This window comes from Paramacrobiotus metropolitanus, unplaced genomic scaffold (assembly GCF_019649055.1).
Source record: "Paramacrobiotus metropolitanus isolate TYO unplaced genomic scaffold, Prichtersi_v1.0 Parri_scaffold0000012, whole genome shotgun sequence".
NCBI lineage: Eukaryota > Metazoa > Tardigrada > Eutardigrada > Parachela > Macrobiotidae > Paramacrobiotus > Paramacrobiotus metropolitanus.
In genome coordinates, this window is record NW_026570232.1 from 1722599 (window position 1) to 1742171 (window position 19573).

General features: G+C 42.0%; 2 protein-coding genes across 4 annotated transcripts; both read left to right on the forward strand.

Moving 5' to 3' along the window:
- Positions 1 to 1549: 1549 nt before the first annotated feature.
- Positions 1550 to 16604, forward strand: LOC129583895 (E3 ubiquitin-protein ligase UBR2-like). Of its 3 annotated transcripts, XM_055475920.1 has the most exons (45): positions 1551 to 1881; positions 2745 to 3019; positions 3216 to 3294; positions 3540 to 3799; positions 3860 to 3935; positions 4385 to 4525; positions 4601 to 4718; positions 5038 to 5145; positions 5397 to 5433; positions 5494 to 5545; positions 5614 to 5712; positions 5786 to 5864; positions 5934 to 6021; positions 6473 to 6578; positions 6638 to 6766; positions 7114 to 7201; positions 7271 to 7357; positions 7573 to 7757; positions 7954 to 7989; positions 8067 to 8096; positions 8362 to 8438; positions 8497 to 8725; positions 8782 to 8834; positions 8904 to 9006; positions 9109 to 9157; positions 9291 to 9445; positions 10039 to 10132; positions 10203 to 10285; positions 10577 to 10836; positions 11359 to 11606; positions 11698 to 11794; positions 11861 to 12019; positions 12470 to 12736; positions 12857 to 12923; positions 13036 to 13126; positions 13193 to 13248; positions 13328 to 13483; positions 13681 to 13940; positions 14288 to 14436; positions 14592 to 14697; positions 14793 to 14837; positions 14989 to 15069; positions 15383 to 15553; positions 15894 to 15995; positions 16206 to 16604. In XM_055475920.1, the coding sequence occupies exons 1-45, from the start codon at positions 1849 to 1851 to the stop codon at positions 16345 to 16347; spliced, it is 5406 nt and encodes a 1801-aa protein (XP_055331895.1). In that variant the 5' UTR covers positions 1551 to 1848; the 3' UTR covers positions 16348 to 16604. The 3 variants fall into 3 exon arrangements, with proteins under 3 accessions (XP_055331893.1, XP_055331895.1, XP_055331894.1); XM_055475918.1 differs by having other exon boundaries at positions 1550 to 1881; positions 3540 to 3935; XM_055475919.1 differs by having other exon boundaries at positions 3540 to 3935; positions 14992 to 15069.
- A 685-nt stretch (positions 16605 to 17289) lies between these two features.
- LOC129584137 (uncharacterized) lies at positions 17290 to 18866 on the forward strand. Its single transcript, XM_055476250.1, has 2 exons — positions 17290 to 17854; positions 18422 to 18866. Exons 1-2 carry the CDS (start codon positions 17521 to 17523, stop codon positions 18535 to 18537), a joined length of 450 nt encoding a protein of 149 aa, XP_055332225.1. The 5' UTR covers positions 17290 to 17520; the 3' UTR covers positions 18538 to 18866.
- The last annotated feature ends 707 nt before the right edge of the window (positions 18867 to 19573 follow it).

Sequence of the window (19573 nt, forward strand, 5' to 3'; positions counted from 1 at the left end):
TGGGGCGTGATCTACGCGGGTGGTGCAAGTGGTGGCAGCGATAATTACGACGTAGCGGATCGCACGTGTGACTGCTGCACCTTCTGAATCACTTCCGTTCGACCGATATTGTCTTGTAGGATGTGCAGGAGAATCGTACGGCGATTCCTGATCACCAATTTGCATGGTAAAAATTTTTTGTCTTCGTGTCCAATTCAATTTGAAGCACAATAGATACATACTTCTAGTCAAGCAAAATGTTACGTACTTGTACAATGGACGCCACTAGTAATGCGGTTACACCGTTAGCCGATAGCGCTATGCATACGTATGCATAGCGCTATCGCCTATCAGTGATCCAGTCACTATTATTCCAGTGTAACCACATTAGTGACGTCCACTGTATCAATATTGTGCATTAGCCATCTAGCAAAATATACTTAATTATGCAGCTTTGCCATATATTATAACGTAATGAGCGTCTAAGTTTAAATAGAAATCACTGCAAGTTTAAATCGATAGCTATAGATGGGTATTACTATTATCATTATGTACGTTGCCGTTAGGGCGCACGAGTACAGTACATTATAATTGTTATGATGGCTTCTTCTCTGATATTCCACATAAATATGCCACGGTTTGACCCTACCGAGAAAATCGTTGTCGGTTGACGTCAGTTCTTTGTCAGCAGGTCAGAATACGATCTCGCATGTATGCTACGCTAACGCAATTTAAATTAATTCCCGATCCCTCTGGCTCTCCCTAAATGTTGTCTCTCCTTTGCTGATAAAAATACCACCTTTTACAGATACATAATGAATTCAAATTAATGGTATTGCAGTGTAAAGTGAACCTGTCGGGATTGTTACAGTAACTGCGCATCCGACCTTGCATGATTAAGCAGATTTACTCAGATCAACCACCGCACATCCGCTCTTCAGCACTTTTGACTATTTTTAAAAATTATGATTTGATTCCGAAAAAGCTGTTTCACTGAAAAGCCTTAGAAATTCTGCAATACTGCATGCAGCTGTACAGTTGGGTCGATAGGATAAAGGGCACTGTTCACGAAATCGACCACTTTTGAGTTTTGAGTGTTAAAAAAATTGACAGTTTGAATTTTTACTTCATACATAATCACGCTAGCGGTAGGAGTATACTGTTCAGCGTAAAAGTCCAGGGTGGAAGCGCAGCCTTCGCTCCATATTATAGTGAACGGCTCAACCGGAAGTAACTCTGGATCAGCTGTTCTCAGACCGCTTGTATCTGTTTTTAGTGATTTCCTGTACTGCGGTAGTATGTTAATTGTTTCTATTATGCTTTGTCGGTAGTAGTAGCAATAAATACTAGTCTGAAAAAAGAGCAATGAAAATTAAACGACTTACAAAGAGATACAGTACGCATTTTATCTGTACCTAATCCTACTTCCGGTGCTCCGCCAGCGAAACGAAGGTAACTGCGGCCCGATGGCCGACATAACCAAGAGTCACTTACTGTAGTATACATACTCTGTAGAATTTCCTGTGTTTGAATGGAGTTCAGTACACATTACTGTTCAGTGTAAATTGGAATTAAAATGATGAATTCATAATTCATTTTGATTTATCTGTGCAGTAATCCATTATGGATAATTATGCTGCACTTTTAATCTGGGTTTGATTTGTTCGTGACAGTTATTTTCAGAATTGACTTCATCGTTTCATTGTTTCGGCTGTACCTCTGGATGAAAGCCTGTCGTCCCTGGGCAATTGTGAGGGATCTGGGGGTTCGCTAGGAAATTTCCCAGTGAGGGACTTGTGACTGTGAGGCTCCCTGTGACTACCATTCTGCCATCAACCCATTCATCAGCCTTCATCGCCCACGGCTGTCATGGATGCCAAAGCGAGAGCAAGTTTATTACAGGTAAGAATTTCCTGGCCATTGTGACTACTCTAATCAGACATCGTTGGAGGAGCCTTGCCTTCTTTCAGTTTAGGGGAAAAGAGGAATTTCAGATCTGTGGAGTGAAAAAATTTTGTCAGAAATTCGTAATTGGAATTAATTTAATTAAGTTCAAACATTTTTCTTAAATCATTGGTGACAGCTGATTTTGGTAGCTAAATATTTTGAGAAATTTCTGATTAGCTTTCAGTTTCGTAAAGGTAAAATTCGTGCAAAATAATGAACCTTCGAAAAGAAATATATATTGTTTGTTACGGTTTGTACGTCATTTCCTCGCTGTTTTCAGTTTTCATTAGTCATTACTTGTGCAGATTAGTTTTGTAGCTTTTTTGTAGTTTTCTGCGGATTTATCGTTTATGTAGGGAGTGTTTTTGCCTTTCGTTGCGATTGCATCATTATGAAAATTAGTATTCAATTTTGGTTACGAGTCTTACGACATGTAATTGCTGCTGAATCCACCTTCTTACCAAAAAGATGCAGTTTGCGTGAAAAAGAAAATGTTTAAGTACACAGAACATTGATTAAGAGTGAAAGATTGAGAGTGATTGTAGAACAGTGACGCAGATCATCTGCCTGATTTCTGCTGTACTCTGTAGTGTGACACTCTGGCTATAGAAGTATGCAGTTTTCGAAATTTTCATAGGCAGACTAAAGGTGCGAAGGCCTACACATTTTTTTAAAATTTGTTGACCACAATAATTATGGTTAAGAAATTAATTTCAAATGACAACAATTTGTGTTGTCAGTTTGGACGTACAGCTTTGTCATGCAAACACCGGGAAGGGAATATGTTTTCCTCTTGGTAATTGTTATGGTTGCTGTAGGCTATCCAAAAGGCCTACGAGGAGGATAAACTGGAAGAGAAGATCCGCGCGCACTGGGCAGCACACGTACCGTCGCTAATAACACCCGGACCGCAGCCCATCAAGTTGCAGTACGACGATGATCAGCTGAGCGCTCTGCTGCTGGAACCCCTCGAAGCCTTCATCATGGGCACCTTGGAAGTGGATAATAAGTTTGACGCGCTTAAGAAGAACGATATCCCCACGTTCCTCTGCAATCGATCCTTTCGTGCTGGTGAACCGACGTATTCGTGCCGGTAGGCGATAAACTTTTTTTGGGTATTTTAGTAGTTATCGGTACTCGTTTTTGGAAGAAGTCTGTAATGCCTGAGTTTTTTCCGGATTGCATCGAGGATTGGGTTTATTATTTTCTATGTTGAAAATTGAGATGCCGCATTCCATTACCATTAATGATGCTAATTCTCTGGTTTAAAAATGATTTATGCATTTCAGAGACTGTGCAGTGGATGCAACATGTGTATTATGCATAGAATGCTTCAAGCAGAGCACCCACAAAAATCACAGATACAAGGTACTAAAAAAATTGAGATGAAGTCAGGTAATTCGAACCGTTGTTTTATATTTTACTGTGGCGGGAGAATTTCGATCATAGATGAGTCAAGCACCGGTGCATAAATTTGGTTTTGTAGCCGTGTTGTTTATAAATGAATGTAGGTGAAAATCTTGTTTCCATAGTTGAGTATGACACGTTTTTCGTTTTTATGCTTGAGCGATTAAGCAGTACATCGAAATCCCATTACGCACTGCTTTCCACAGATCAGCAGCTCATCCGGGGGCGGCTACTGCGACTGCGGCGATCCGGAAGCCTGGAAGAAGGACTGCGCGTGCTCCCAGCATGAGCCACCGGATGGCGCGGGACCCCCCAGCATCGACGTGGACGACGCCAAGAAGCGTCTGCCCCGGGACATTGTGCGCCGGTGTCACGCTGTGATTCCCTGTGCTCTGTCCTATGCCTACCAGTTGTTATGTCTACGGGATGGCGAAGGCCTTTCTGATGATCTGTTGTCCCCGAAAAGGTCAGACAAGAAACTGTGTTTCTGTAACGACGCCGTAATATCTAGGTGGGCGTTTTACAGGGCGAAAAGTGAGGAAGAGGAAGGATACGAGTTTGCCACTGTGCTCTACAATGATGAGACTCATACGTACGAACAGGTATGAATGAAAATTATTTAGAACCATTTCAAAGTATTGGAGGTGTTTTGTGAAAGGACCGATACCCGTACATGGACGCGTTGTTTACCGTTAACTATCTGTAGATGCAGGTTTACTGAGAGATTAATTTTTCGATGTTATCGTAGTATCGTGACTTTGTGGATAATTGCTGCTACTTCTAGTCTTCCCATACGACACCGCTGAAATTCTGCTGTGTAAAATTATTTTGTTATTTTTCCATTTGGGCGATTCTGCCGCTTTGTTTAGATGTGCTGATGTTGCACAGTTGAAAAAAAATCGATTAGTCTAATGCTCTCATGCGCGAATATCACGAATTTTTAGTTTTTCAGTTTGGCTTTATTGTATTTTGTTAATTAAACGAATAAGCATCTTTTTGAACTCTTTAGACAACTTGCAGCATGCTCATGATTTTGGCCGTCCCTTTGCAGGTGATAAGCACATTATGCAGAACACTGGAATGTAATCACGAGGAGGCTCTCGAATACGCAACCGTCGTCGATCACGAGGGCCGGAGCCCTGTCAAATTTGGATCTTACGCCGATTGCGAGCGCGTTAAAAATTTTATCGAAGTATGTGACGAAAAGCGAAACAACTGCAGTTGCTTGAGACTCCAACAAATAGATACAATAATGTTTATTTTGTAGCGAAATTCGAGGCGTCCGCAACCGTTACGTGTGGATATAATTCCCACGCTGATGTACGCCCATCAGGTCTTTGCTTTAAAAGTGATGAACTGGATACAAAAACTGGCCGACTCATGCGGTACGCCAACAAATTTTAAAATCGTGGATTTGGTTTTGAGTTTAAACTTTTACTGCCATGACCGGAGGCGCATTTTCGTAGATTTTTTAGCTGAAGTATTGAAAATCTGCCAGTACATTGCTGAAACATCACATGTTTTATTTTAGTCAGGTTATTTACCATGGTTTCTTGCATACTAGTACTTAATGTTATGTTATGTTTAATCAGTAATTCATTCAGGGATTTTGCTAATAAGTACGTAAAGGATTGCGTAAATCACTATTTGCGACACCAGTCGAATCGTTTTCATTTTAATCGTTAAATTTGCTTTCCACCACAGAAGGATTCAAGGCGCTGATATGCGAAGCTTGTTTACAAGCGGTACCGATTACCGGTGAAATGCCTCTTGTTTCCGCTCTTCTACTTAAAGATGTTCGCCTTTGGAAAGGTATGCTTTTCGGGCGATAGACTAGAATTATAATGGTAATTTTTAGATCGTTCACTTCAGACGTTGTGTTACGGTGAATAGTAACACCATGATAAAAGGGAAAACTCATTACGATATTATTGGACGGTGATACCGGCATATTCCGCTTGTTTTTCATTTTGCTGGCAGTGTGTTACTGTCGGGACTTTTTTTTACTGATTACGGTTGTGTTGTGTTTAACCATTTAACCAATTTGTTTTGTTGGTTTTTAGCTGCTCGTGGTGCTTGCCACGCACTGTTCATGGCAACGTAAGTATATGCTTTTTTTCCGTGAACATTTAATCCTAAGGTGCGTCTCCCCTGTTGCAGGTTTTTAACTTTCAACGATGCCAAAATTGAATTCTCCCGATTATTTGCTCGCGTAAGGGCTTTTCTGATAATTTTTAGGAGTGTGATCTTTCGATTTGTACCAAGTTTTCTTTGCTGCAGCTCTATCCTCAACTGATGACCGCCTTCATAAGCGACGACCATGAGCATTCAGATTCATGTACAAGCCTCTCTGTGCAGCTCTTTACCGTTCCCAGCGTGGTATGGTTTATCAGTTCAAGTTGTCGTTACCGTCTTGAAAGGGACTGAAATGTGTTGCCATGTTGATCGATAGGCACGCACACTCTTTGCGGATAAATTAGTGGAAGTGATTATCAAGAGTTTTGTTTTGATATGCCAAAGTCGGCGAAATGGTAAAGGAGTGCCGATAATGTTGGGGGAGCTGCTATTATCATAATGCGGTTGCTCTGGTTTTTTGACAGATCTGGGGCGGCTGTCTTTCGATCGCACAACACAGCCCGGAAACTCCACGCAGTTCAAAAGAGCATTGTACACTTTGTATGATACACGGTAAGTTTTTAATATGAATAAGATTAAGAGGATAAGAGCTGTTACAAACTTGTAAAAAGGATTATTAGTTACGAGCTGTAACGCTGTAGACTTTTAAAGTATTAGCGTAAAGTAAATACACTGAAATATTAAAAAAAGAATAAATTAACAAAATTCTTAACGAACACACATAGTAAGTAAGTACTGTTAGATTAGCGAAAGTTAGTTTTTACATGGTGCTATGTTGCGAATCTGAGTCAATTGCGGCGGCTGGTCGCCGTTATCCTACAGTTTGCGTAATTGCTTCAGCCAGTACCAGTTACACTCTCGTTAAAGCCTGTACGTACTGGGCTTGTGTGAAGTTAGGTTGGGCATGTTCCCTTGGCTTTTGTTTCCTGTTTGTTAAATCGAAGGGCGAACCAGGCGTCAATTGTTGGGGAGTAAATATTCACTTTCTTTCGATTTGTGACAGGTACCTGCTGAATACCGTACCCACCCCAGACTTATGGACACCCGGTTTGCGAAAGGGATTTATCGGCGCATTTGAACAGTTTCTGCAGATTATGATTATGATGGAGGTCAGCAGACCTGTTTATTCCATAGACTTCTTGCTTATGAGTTGGCGTTATTTCTCAAGGGAATGGACTTCCATACCAGACGCACGCAGTCCCATATTGAGTATGAAACCGATTGGGAACCGGCCTTTAATGTCCAGTTGAGAATGGGCCCGTTGATCGACATGTTGCAGAGCTGGTGTGCTTCGGATGTAAGAGTATTTTTTTATTTTTCACCAAAAGGCCCGCTTGTTGAAGGTGTTTACAGAAACTTGAATGACGTTCAAACCTTTAAAATCGGTGCTTCGAAATTCATCACAGACACAGTGTTTTAGCAAACTAAGTTTGGTTCAAGTGCAGCGATGTTTATTTGTTAAAAACACTGATCAGTTGTGCGAGTGTTATTTCTTACTGCTAGAACAACTGAAGTAGAATAATTTGTTTATTGTAACGGTTGCACTACGGTTTTATGTTAATTACGTTTTGGCCGCTCATCAATTTACTAGCAGAAATACCTGCCGAAATGACTTCCTGATAATAGCGTTTACGATTGCTTTAGGACAAAGTTCTGGCCACGTGTATCGAGAAATTAACCGTAGCAGCTATCGATGCTTTGAGTGCAGTGGAAAAGTGGGAGAAAAAGGAAGGTGAGTTGCCGGTTCTTTTCTGCCTTACTGTCGTGCTTCTTCGTTTTCTGACAGCATTTTGATTGTCAGTGGCGGGCGTTATTTGTGAATGCATTGAGTACGATGTTGGATCACAAGCCATATCCATTCATCATCCGGTAGTTCGGATGCTAGCAGGTAAAACGTTTTATTGATACTTCAATCATGTACTTCAGAAAAAAAACAACTTGTTTCACTCTGCCTAATTGGCATACAAATTTATCTCAGACTTTTGATAATGTGCTTTTGAAGGTTTCAGTCACAGTTCTGTAGCCCGAACTTGACAATTTTTAATAGTCACTTGGCTATTAAAAATTGTTGTTTGAGGATGTTTACCGTGCGCAAAATTGCAGGCCTTGTCACAAGCGGATTGTCGCGCTCTTTAACGGTGCAGCCCTTCAACACACGGCAAGCGCTGGGCGACTGCGTGAACTCTTACGCCAGGGAACTTATGGAATTTCCGCTACGGACGTTAGTCTTAGTCGCACAAGCTAGTGCAGGAATGTGGCGGCGCAACGGATATGCTTTGGCTAACCAGGTAACGTAAATTCCCTTTGGAGTAGTTTTTGAATTTTTTTATGACGAAGGTTTTCCTGTAAATATTCAATGGTTAAGAGTAGTGTCGTAGTGCAATGTAACGGTAATTTTCGGAAAGTCGGTCAGTCAGTTATTTGCCGTGGTTTTATTGGATATATGGACATGGGTTTCTGACAAAGTTTTTCTTTATATTGCAGATATTTTTCTACCAGCAGCCAAGGTGTCGAGAAGAGGTATTTATTTATTGAAACTGGCAGTACTTGTTTCATTACAGTAGCCTGCTCATCGCGATTGGGGAATATTTTTTCAGATGCTGGACAAGGACGTTTTGATGATGCAGGTACGGCACTTGCGGTTTGTAATCTGATGTTACATTTTTTATGCAGTGGCAAGAATCGATTTAAATCTGCATTAATGTCAGTAACATTGGGAGCTTTAAATTTTCTGGAGCCAGCCGGTTCTGGCGGTGTGGTTTAAACCTTAATTATAACCTGCTTGATTATTGTGCAGCTTTATTTACTTCAGTGTTGATTCAGGTTCTTGTGCCAGCCATGACCTTTATTGAAAAAAAATCGTGATTGTGGATTTGCAATTTCTGTTTGTAGGCATGTGCGGCGGTAATGAAGGCGGATGAATTCCTCATCAATATCATTAACAAATTCGGCTTGGTTCACTGGGCTGAGTACGCTGGCTGTTTTCCACTGGGAAACCTTTTTTTTCTAGTGGTGTTTCTTTTGCAGTGAAACATTCGACGCTACGCCATTGCGCACTGATGGCGACGATTCTATTCGACAAACATTGTACTTGGCCGAAGAATTCTTCTATTGTTTAATGGTGTTTATCGGGGAGCGGTATTATCCGGGTTTGGGCAAGGTCACGGAGGATGACTGTTTGAAGAATGAAATTATTCATCAGCTGAGCATCCAGAACATGTCATACAGTGAGCTGGTTAAGAATCTTCCTGAGCAGGTGTGTACGGCTTATGCATCCGCTGTTGTGATATGGATGTAATTTGAGTTTGATAGGAAGCCAAAGCGTCGACGCTGGACGACGTTGTTCGCGATGTGGCGGTTTTCAAGTACGTAGCCTGACACGTTTATTGCATAGTCAGTACAGTTCGTTTTATTAATTATTGTTGTTTTCACAGGCGACCTTCGGCGGCCAGCAAAGGATACTTCGAACTTAAACCCGAATTCACCTCCCATTATAATATGTTCTTCTATCATTATTCTCGTATCGAACACTCGAAGGTTCGTGGCTGATTGAGGAAGTCTGATCTGGCTCACTGAAACTCGAATTACCCGACTTGTTACTTTCGTTAACGGGATAGAACGTTAGTATTGACTTTGTAGGCGGAAGATACTCAGCGCAAGCGGAAAAAGAAAGACGGGGAAGAACCAGGTGAGAATTTCTCTAAATGCACGGTTTTGTACGATTTATGGTTTGATTTGTTGCTGAATAGTTGCTTGGACGGAATACTGTGTGCTATCTACGATGATGCTAATATTAATATTGTGTTTTCCTGTGCTTCCAGTGTTTCCTCCCCCATGCCCTCCCGAGTTCACTGATGCGTTCCGGAACGTTATTCACGTTATGGATTGCGATGTTTTTATCCATTTGATGAATTTAACGCTACGACGTGCACTCAGCCATCATCCGCGCTCCTTTTCTGAAGGACAGCTTGTTCGGGTGCGCAAATTTAATGAAATGTCAAGAGGTGTTTCGTAGACTATTGGCTTTTGTATAGTCCCTCCCTACAGGAGAGCCTAGATCCACGGCCTTTTTAAGACAGCGATTAAGTTTGGCTGTAGTAAGAGGAAACGCAGCAGCTGTTTTGGGTACCTTGAGTGCACATCATAAGATTTTGAATGACAATAATGATTATGGGTGTTTTTTCAATGTTTAAAATTTAATCATTTTAATTAGTGTAAACCTGCTGAAGCATACCGATATGTGGATTGGCTGTTGTCCCTCCCTCTTGTATAATACTCGGATCCGAGATAAGCTACAGCAATTGAATATGCTAGCTTTAAAATTTTCACTGTACAGCTTTTTGGTCATCCAAGTCTCTAGAAGGATTACACTCGTACTTTACAGAGACAGAAATATTTTTAATGGGTTGCAACCTAGGAAAAGTACTGGGCGGACAGGCTTTGTTGAACTAAGATTTGCAAAATAATAATTAGCGAAAAATTCTGTGCCTGTTTACTTTTTATTTGATATTGAAGATTTGCCTTCTTTATTGAAACCTATTTTTTTACGCTGGTGCCTTTTATGAACAGGTTCTCTTTTTGATTGGATATGCTCTTCATGAGGAGAAACGTGCTCGTGATCAACAAAAAACTGATTATAAATTTATGGACAAAGCCGTTGATGGTAAACTGACATTTAATTGAACAGGTTTTTATATAAGCGGTTTTGATGCTGTTTATGGCTGGATTTTTAGTTGGTATTTTTGCAACCCTACGCGAGCTTCGTAACCAAAAGGAATCGGAAGCCTATCGCGCGTTAATTGAATGGATTCTTCAGGTATGGTTTGCGCAAGACGCGTTCATGGTACTGGAAACTGGCGTACTTTGCTAAGTTTGTTTCCTGTAAAATGGTCACCTTAATTTGATCTATTCTTCCCCGCTTGTTGTGTTTAATTTTTACCTGTGGTTTTGTGCTCTGTTAAACCCATACGAGAACGATCGATTTTTAATATATGAAAAGTTTATTTCCATTGACGCGATAACAATATCAAGAGTCAGTAAATTTTTGGTACTTCTGTAGTTTTTTTTACGTTCCAGAATTGTGGTTATCAAAATTTTGCGTTTGCAGTTTTATGAGACATTGACCAAAGTTGAAGAGGATAAACCAGCGGAACCAATGGATGTGGCGGAGAACGTGGTCAGCACTACACCTGAACCAGCTGCTAGTGACGATATCGAAGAACGCCGTCGACGTGCTGCTGCCCGACGGGATCGTATAATGCAACAGATGAAACAGGCCCAGAGCAGTTTTGCCATTCAGAATGTGGGGGAACTGCAAGAAATCGCTCTCCCCGACGATCATTCGGCTAAGGCAGCAGTAACACCCACGTAAGCCAATAAATGCCGGGCATGTGCAGTACAGTTTTTATTGGCAACAATTAAGTCTGCGGCAGAATATATCCTGCAACGCCTGCTGTGGTGAGTAAATTGTTGGTTTGCGACGCAAACTTTGCGTCAAGGTTGGGTAATGGCAAATGCGATACGGAATACGGAAACGTTGTTCTTCTGGTTAGTTAATTCAGCGCAAAGATTCTTGCGGTGCGAAAAATTTAAATTGAATGCTTTATGGTATCAGAAAATGTTTTTGAAATCTTGTCTATCTGAAATAATTCATAAAGAAAACGTAAATACGCATAACTTTGGAAAACGTCTATCTCTTTGATCAATGTTTTGGATGAAAGCATAACATTATGAATAATTTTTAACCTCACAAGATGAAACACCCACTTGGCGAGTATTTTTCATTGGACATTCTTCATAATTTCCAGTTTCCGGGTTGGTTTTATGTTTTCCTTATTGGGAAATGGGAAAGATGAGAAGATGATATTGCAACATTTTAAACGCTTGCAGAGCTGCTCCAGTGGAGTCGTTGCTGGTGCTGGGAGCCGAGCGTAATGTACAGCGCGCTGATCTGGATTTGGAAGAAAAGTTAACATGCATTCTGTGTTCGGAGTCGCATGTCGTCAACTTGACTGCCGATGCATTCGTGGCGGTGGCATATGTGCAGCGATCCACGGTCCTCTCGCAGGCTGACAGGAAGCATCTTATGGACGAATTTATGGATATGCCCGCTGTCACTGTGAAAGATCTCTGCCAAAGTATGACGTTGTTGTTGTTGTTGTTTTCTGCGCGGCCTGAGTTTTCTTGCCGGTGTAAAAATCAGCTGGATGAATTTGGGCTTTCTCGCAGAATTAATGGGAAATCCGCTGTTCATGCCGGATACGATGCCCTGTGCGCCGCATGTCAGCAGTTGCGGGCATCTGCTCCATGCCAAATGCTGGAAAACGTAAGCAGTCAAACTTGGGTCATGTTTGCGGCTGACAGGCGGATCGGCATTGGTTTCTTCATTTAGGTATTTCGAATCTGTCGTTGCTCGAGAACGCCGGCGATCCATTCGACTGCGGACCAATGCGGGAAGTTTTGATGTTACAAAGAATGAATTCCGCTGTCCACTGTGCAGTCGTCTTTGTAATGCGGCTATACCATTGTTCCCTCCTGTCGGACAGAAAGAGTATGTTTGCCGGTATAAAGTGTTTTACTTTTTATACAAATTTTGTTGGTGAATGTCCTAAGGGTTGTCGGGGTGAAACGTAGTCCAAAGGCAGCAGTTATTGTCGCTTATTATAATTTGGCGTTTCATTGGCGGATGATCATACATACGGAAGTAACGGAACCACGTTTCGTAAACGCAAAGTGAAATTAATATTTTTTTTCACACAGTATTGATTCGATTTTATGCACATGTATAGAACTTTTTTTTAAATACGACAAGCTGTTCCCCGGTCAGCGTGGTCCATACTCCATAGACACCTGAACGATGAACATTAAAAGTGGTAAATATTTTGGTTTGCGCACTTACAAACAAACTTTTGAAATGTTTTTGACTGATGATGTTAGTGTCCCGCATCATTGCATTGCACTGACCACGATTAGAGTACTGCTGATGGAAATGGACTTGCAGGAATATGGACGTTGTCGGTGGTCCTCTGCTCGTTCCCTCCTTGAATACTTTCACGGCAGCTCTTGCGGCGTTGTTGGTGGTCCAGCATAAGCCGGGAATCCGCGTGGCCAGCGAGGATGAAGCCTTGATTGGTACACTGGATGATGCGTATCAACAAGCGCTGGCCATTCGTGTGAACTTTAAGGATCCCGCCAAAGCGGCTAGCATCGCTAAGATTCGCGATATTGTTGCCGTGACGGAACGTTTGCAAGGCATCGACGTCAAAAAGTAACTGAATTTTCCAGAGATGGCTGGTTGTTGTTGTTTCTCTGCTTTAAATATTCCCTTGCATGAGTGATCGTTCACTTTCTCACTCTTTTTTTGACTCATGTGGTATTTGTTTTCTAGTAGTACGGATGTCGTATCTGATGCGCACGTGGAAGCTGTTCGCACGTTTCAGAACCAGGTGTTCCAGGTGAGAACGTGGCATTACTTTTTTGCTGTGTTATTGATCCATTTTGAGTATTGAGTGAGTTTCAGAGTATTGTTTGTTGTATTGCATTTGCATAATTTATTTTATTTTGTAGATGTCCATGAACGCTTCCTCGCCGGCGCAGAGTGAAGAACTGTGCATCAGTTTGAATTGGGCAGCTTGTTCGTATTCTGTGCAGACCATAGGTAAGTGTCGGCTCTCGAGTTTTACGGATGCTGTCTAGTTAAGATTGTCTCACGGTTCGTTTGCAGAAATGTGTTTACGGTATGAGAACAAATCACTACTCGGGTCTTTCTCTTCACGTCAGGTAACTGATATTTTCTATTACGGTGATATTGTTATTAAAACATTTTGAGTGGTTCGTGTTTGAATGAATACGTTTCCAGTATTTATGCCTGAAATGTCTGACTCGCGCCTCATGCTGGAGCTCATCCGCTTACGAAACCAAAGTGCTAACGGAACACGCTGTCAAGTTGTTCAGTGCGCTGTTCAATCCGCTTTCCTCTCGGAATGTGCTGGACATGGACGCGTTCTCTTTATTGGTAAGTCAATTAATTCTTCTGTGACATTCACGTGATGGGCAGTGCTTTGAACAACGCTGTTCTGCACAAAAGAGTTTCGTATTAGTTTCATGGGTTTGTTTTTGTTTTGTAAATTTCTAGAAATTCGTGAAATTGGTGGTTGAAACCAGCGGACTACTATAAGTGGTGATTCTTTTTCACTTGTGTTTTGTCTGTAGATTAATTGTACTCACGCTTTTCCGTGGCTGCCGTGGAGCGAAGAGGGCTTCACGGCTCCGTACGTCGACGCCCCAGTGTGCCGGTTGCCGGTTGGCGACAGTTTTGACCATCATCTGCTGGTTATCGTTTATTTGCTGCATATTCTCCAAGTGTTCAAGAGCGTATCATACGACATTGTGGAGAGGTCGGATAGCGATGCTTCCCATTCTTCATCCAAAGATCCGACATTGCGGAAACTGTATGCGGCGTTCGTGCACAGGTAATTAATGAGTGGGAACGAAATAGCGCTGAATTAGATGGCATTGTAGTGTGATCGCACGCAATACAATAAAAAAGTAGACACGTGCTTGTGTGCTGTCAAATAGTAATTATTTCAGTCTGCAATCGTACAGTCATATGCATGCCTTTTTTTGTACATGCCTTCTTCAACTGAACGCAGTTTGGGAGGTTGTTGTCTTGACTCGTGTTAGCGGTCAATCTGCATTTTGCATCAGTTTATAATTTGCTTCGCTATGTTGCAATTAGAATTCTTTCTGGTGTCTCTAAACGTGCTGTATAGGTTGCGTAACTTGCGTTTTGACTTGAACAGCTGATTTTCCTTTTTAGATTAAGCGGCAGCGATGTAACCGTTCAAGTGCCACCCAATTTAGAGCGAATTATTCAGGAGCGGACGTGGCCATTTCTACGATGTTGTGCAATATTTTATCATTTTATCACTGGAATACCGGCTAGCGAAGCTTTGAAAGCTGAAGGACGTGAGTACACGTTTGCAGTTTTTGTGAACTAAGCAACGATGGTTTTTGTTTACATACTATAATCGAGATAATTGTGGAAAAATTTACGATAAAATTTCTTCTGAGTCTTATTGGTTATGGCGAAGTCTGTACGTACTGTTTGTTGGTTTGTACAGAGACGTCCGAATCGGAATCTGCGGATTTGATGGCTTATCTGGGATTGCCAAACTCGGTAACCGTTCTCCTCGATGAAAATCCCGCTTTAAATGACCTAGTTCACAGGTGAGATGTGGCAAAAATTGAGTAATAATTGATTGGTTTAAATTTTTGATAGAATGGACTTGATAATTGAAAGTCATGGTTAATTTTTGGTGCAGATGGATATTTAATGTCGGTGGTCCTGGCCGTTCTGGAAAGATCAGGTGAACTGACTGACAGTAAGATATCTGCGAGAACTCGTCGACAATGGCTTCGAGATTTTGTGTTTCGTTTAATAACTAATTTTGAAAACTCGAACATGTGATGTTTCATCGTTGATAAAAAGGAAGCAGGCCTAATGTATTTGGTTGTTAGCAGCTTACCCCATCCATTCCCGTCGTTTGCCCCATTACCGCACGATTACACGGACGTCATTAACCGTGCTTCCCAGAACAGGTTGGTAAAGAGTTCAGTTTACTTTTAATTCGAAATTGTTCATAAATTTTTTATAATAATTAAAAACTGTATTCGCGTAAGATAATGAGAGAATGCGCAGTCATCAGTGTTTACGACTGGATCTTTTAGAGGTATAAGGTTTAATTGGATTTGTTGTATGAATACTGTTACTTACTGATATCATCCTTTTTGGAATTTGTAATTGAATTGGTATTTTTGTCAAGTCATCGTTCCTAATGAATACCTGTGCGCGATTCGTGAAAAACCTAACAATCGTAAGAATTGTAGTGCTACAGTGAATATGTGGTTGCAGCGGATGCCGGGTGGAAGCGGACGACCGCCGCTCGCCAGCCATGTGTTTGGTTTGCGGAGCATTACTATGCTCGCAGAGCATGTGCTGCCAGTACAAACTGGACAACCAGACCGTCGGCGCGTGTGCCTTCCATGCCGCTATCTGTGGAGCTGGAACGGGCATCTTTCTCAGGTGCTTTACTTGTGCTTTTCAGCGCTATGCTTTAATCAGTAACATACTCGCCACTGGATATGCCGCTTGGTCCTGGGATAAAACTAGGATTTTCTGCATTTGTATACTGCGCATTTCATTACTTCATCAGTTCGTTGTTTTTGACCTGCTTAAAGCGGTATGCAAAAACAAAACTTGATTTAAAATTACGGCGTGCGTCGCACTTCTTACCATTAGTTGCGCTTTACCACTGAAAGATGTAGTGTGTTGATTTCGTTCTTGATTAGCAATACGTGATGTTCGGACCTGCTTCTTTCAGTGATTTTCTTTTTGGGATATCAATTGTATGCTCTTGTTACAGAGTGCGCGAAAACCAAGTGTTGATGCTTCATGGAACTAACAAAGGCTGCTTTGGAGCGTCGCCCTATGTGGATGCGTACGGTGAACCTGATCCATTTCTACGGTAAGCAAATCAGGGGAAGAAAAAGTTAGTTGCAACAATAACCATTACCTCTGCTGAATCGTACATTGGTCCACCGTCCGCGTGATATCTGTTGATCTACATGATAGGCGAAACACAACGGAAATGTTAATTGCTTTACACACGTCCCGTATCGCGACGCCGGTTGTCCCGTTTGGTTGGGTTACACTTACATTGTGTTGTTTTTGACAGACGCGGCAATCCGCTGCATTTGAGTGTGGAACGGCTGGAGCAGCTGCACCGGCACTACATGCACCACGACGTGGCCGACGAAGTGTCCCACGCGATGGACCAGAACGGCACGCTGGCCGGCTTTGACTGGTTTCATTTCTAAACTCTTCTGCTGGTTTCCCTTGTTTGCTTTGTTGTTACCGTTACGGCTTAGGAATGGTTTTATGGAATGGTTATATTATTTCAATTTTACCTGGACTTTTATTCATTTTGAAGGGTACGTTGCGTGCGAATTTGATCTGATTTGCGGGTGTTGTTTTTTTGATTGTGCTTCAGTGACCTCTCCTGACTCTTCCCCTCGGCGTTCTTTTGTTTCGCGTCCAGTGTTTCCTGTTGTGATAAATTGATAATGATGATAAATATTGATGGTAATTAAGAATATGCTTGCATGGTGAGTTATGGATGGTATTTATACGCTGACCGTTTGTCTGCGATACGTTGGTTCAACTTGGTAGGTTTACTGCACAAGTGCGCTGCTGTATTAGTGCAGGCTGTGCAGCCGGCGGAAGATTCTTTCAGTCCTTCAATCCCACGCTACAATATTATTATCCTAGGCGGATGTATCTGCTCCGTTGTGAAACAGATACATGATGGCAAACTGATGATGATTTATAGGCAGCAGCCAACTAAAAGAACAACAAGAAAGCATTCACGGTCACACTTCGTGGACCAAAACAATTTCAGTTCAAATACTGAAGGAATACTGTTGCCGTGGGCTGCGTTTTGACTTGAAAACTTGAATGATCAAATAACTTGGGTTTCGAGTCGACAGTATGCGAAGCTTGCCTACAAATGCACTGTCGTACATTTGTTAAAGTTTTAATATCGTTAAACTTGTGTGCATTTTGTAGTGCAGGGGTATTCAGGCGGCCAGTCATCGGTGGCTGTTGTAATGTGTGATACAATCGATGTACATACATACGAGTATTGTTCAGTACGAGTACAGTCTGTACGTCATCAATGACGCAGTGTCGCACTTCTTGATTGACCAAGTTCCGAATTTTCTTTTACTTTCTTTTTCAAGATTCCGATACAGAGCGTTAAACTTTATTATTGTCAGACTTGTTGCTGTCTTTTTTGGTATTAACTGGTCACAAAATTTGGAGTTTAGTATAATCCCTGGATTGAGGTTTTGTTTGAGATTTCTGTAAGATACTGCAGGACAACCTGGAACAGTAACACGCCAGCTGGCTGTCCGATTTCTTGCCAGGTGCTCAAATTCTGATCCACTCTCCCGATCTGTGTTTTCCCAAATCCGGCGCATTCTGTCTTTGCCATGAATCAGCGCCTGCTCCCGGAGCCGGACAGCCTGGCGGAATTCGAGAAGCGCCTGGTGGATCCGCTGGCCGATCCGAAGCCGCGTGTGCCGCGCAGCCTGCAGCTAGCCACCGTCAACGTCCAACTGGCCCCCCTCGACTACTCCCGCAAATCATCCCTGCCGCGCTGCGTGCCCACTGGTGGTCGCACGTCCTCGCAACTGCAGCGCGCCGACTCGCAGACGGTATCCACCAACACCACCCTCCTCATGGCCGATGTCTCCTTCGACCCGTACGCCAACGCCACACCGTCGCCCACATTCGACGAGCACCTGTCTGGCCAATCAGCTGCAGGTCAGGTTCCAGTTTATCTGAGTGCGTGCCTTTCTTTGATATTGCAGCTTTTGCTATAATTAATACCGTTTTTTTATGCTGAACGTTAACTTTGAAACTTCCACTAATTTCGTTCCTATAGCAAATTCTTCCGCTAATTTAAATAAATGAATGTACTCTGTAAATATATGATTAAATTCTGTATAAATATTATTAATGCCACAGTTAAAAGTTTTCCCCCAATAACAGTGCGAAGGACCCCAAATTCTTTAAATGTACAATAATAGTCAATGCACTGTGTAATCGCAAATTTTATTTGTGAAATTAATTAATTTTATCTTTGTGATTGCAGCTGGCAATTTTTACGGTTTATTTTTCGAGTTTGATTATTGAGTTGGCTTGACTAATTTCTTTGCGGTTTTAAAACGGTTTCCCAGTTTAAACCAGCACAGGAAGTACCATGCCTAAAAACAGCATACGGAGCATTTTGTAGTGGATTTTTACGAGGAATATGTTGTATCAGTTTTAGCGAAAACGTTAACTTACCCAACATTGTACGTTGTCTGAATGGATTGGTAACCGTCGTAGATCCACCAGCGAAATGGATTCCTTCAGATGAGATGGCCGAGTGGATTTGCCAGCGCAAGCCGTTCACAATTGCAGAACTGTTCCTGTTGTACCGGTATTTTAGCAGCAAAGAGTGACGGTATCCCGTTCTTCAGCTCTATAGTCATATTAAAGTTGCAAATTAGTTGCTCCAAGTTGGAAGTTTTGTTCAAAGAGAGTGGGTTTTTCCTGGAGTTTTTGTTTAATTTTTTGTGATTTTCTGAATCTGGTCTGTGCTTTCGGTGGGGCGTACGAATGTCCTGGCGAAAGCTGAGCTGAGTCCTGCACCGGTTGGACAAGTGTTTCGGTTTTGTTTAATGTACAGTGTGTTGCATTTAGTGGTCCGGACTTTGTAGTTTTTTCTGTATTTGCCATGTTTATCCGGCAGTACTGTGACTATTTACTGTCACAGTATCGTCCTGCCGGTCCTGGGTCCTGGTACAGTGCAGATGCATATATATAACAATAATAATATAACTTTTTATGGACGAAGTCCTAATAAAATCCGTTTCCACATTACGTTATGTCGATGGTGAATCTGAATAGTAGGAGTACAATGCTGTAAAAGTAATGGAAAACAAAACTGGAAAAGTTTTAGCTGTTTCAGACAGTCCCAACGTTCTTTCATTAAGACGCATGTCGGTTCATTTTCGGTTACAGCAGTGCCTTCCCGCGCCGCCAGCATTGCAGTGCTGACACATCTGCCGGCAGCTGCCGCACTGTTACCGGACGGCGCGTACTCCACACTGCCGCTGCCGAAAGTGCACCCTCCATGCGCCAGAGGAGTCAAGTGTTCCGGATGTCATCATTAACAGCTTGTTCATAACGCGTGCCACTGCACTGCATTACCACTATTTCTTTGCCGGGTTTGTTATGTAGGTGTTGCAATTTGCAAGCGATAGTTGCCGATTAGCTTTCCAGTTTCCACCATAAAAATGCTCTTTAAACTGATTTGCAACCAATTTCAAAGTTCAGTTGCTTTATATTAATTAACTTTTTTAAATTAGTCTGGTGCGTGCAAACGCAGTCAGCTATAGTTAATTTTGTTTCCTTTTCTTATTTTTATGGCGTTTTGTAGTATTCTTTTAACAAGCACTTGCGAAATAGCCGTCGCATTCGTTTATGGTGAAATTA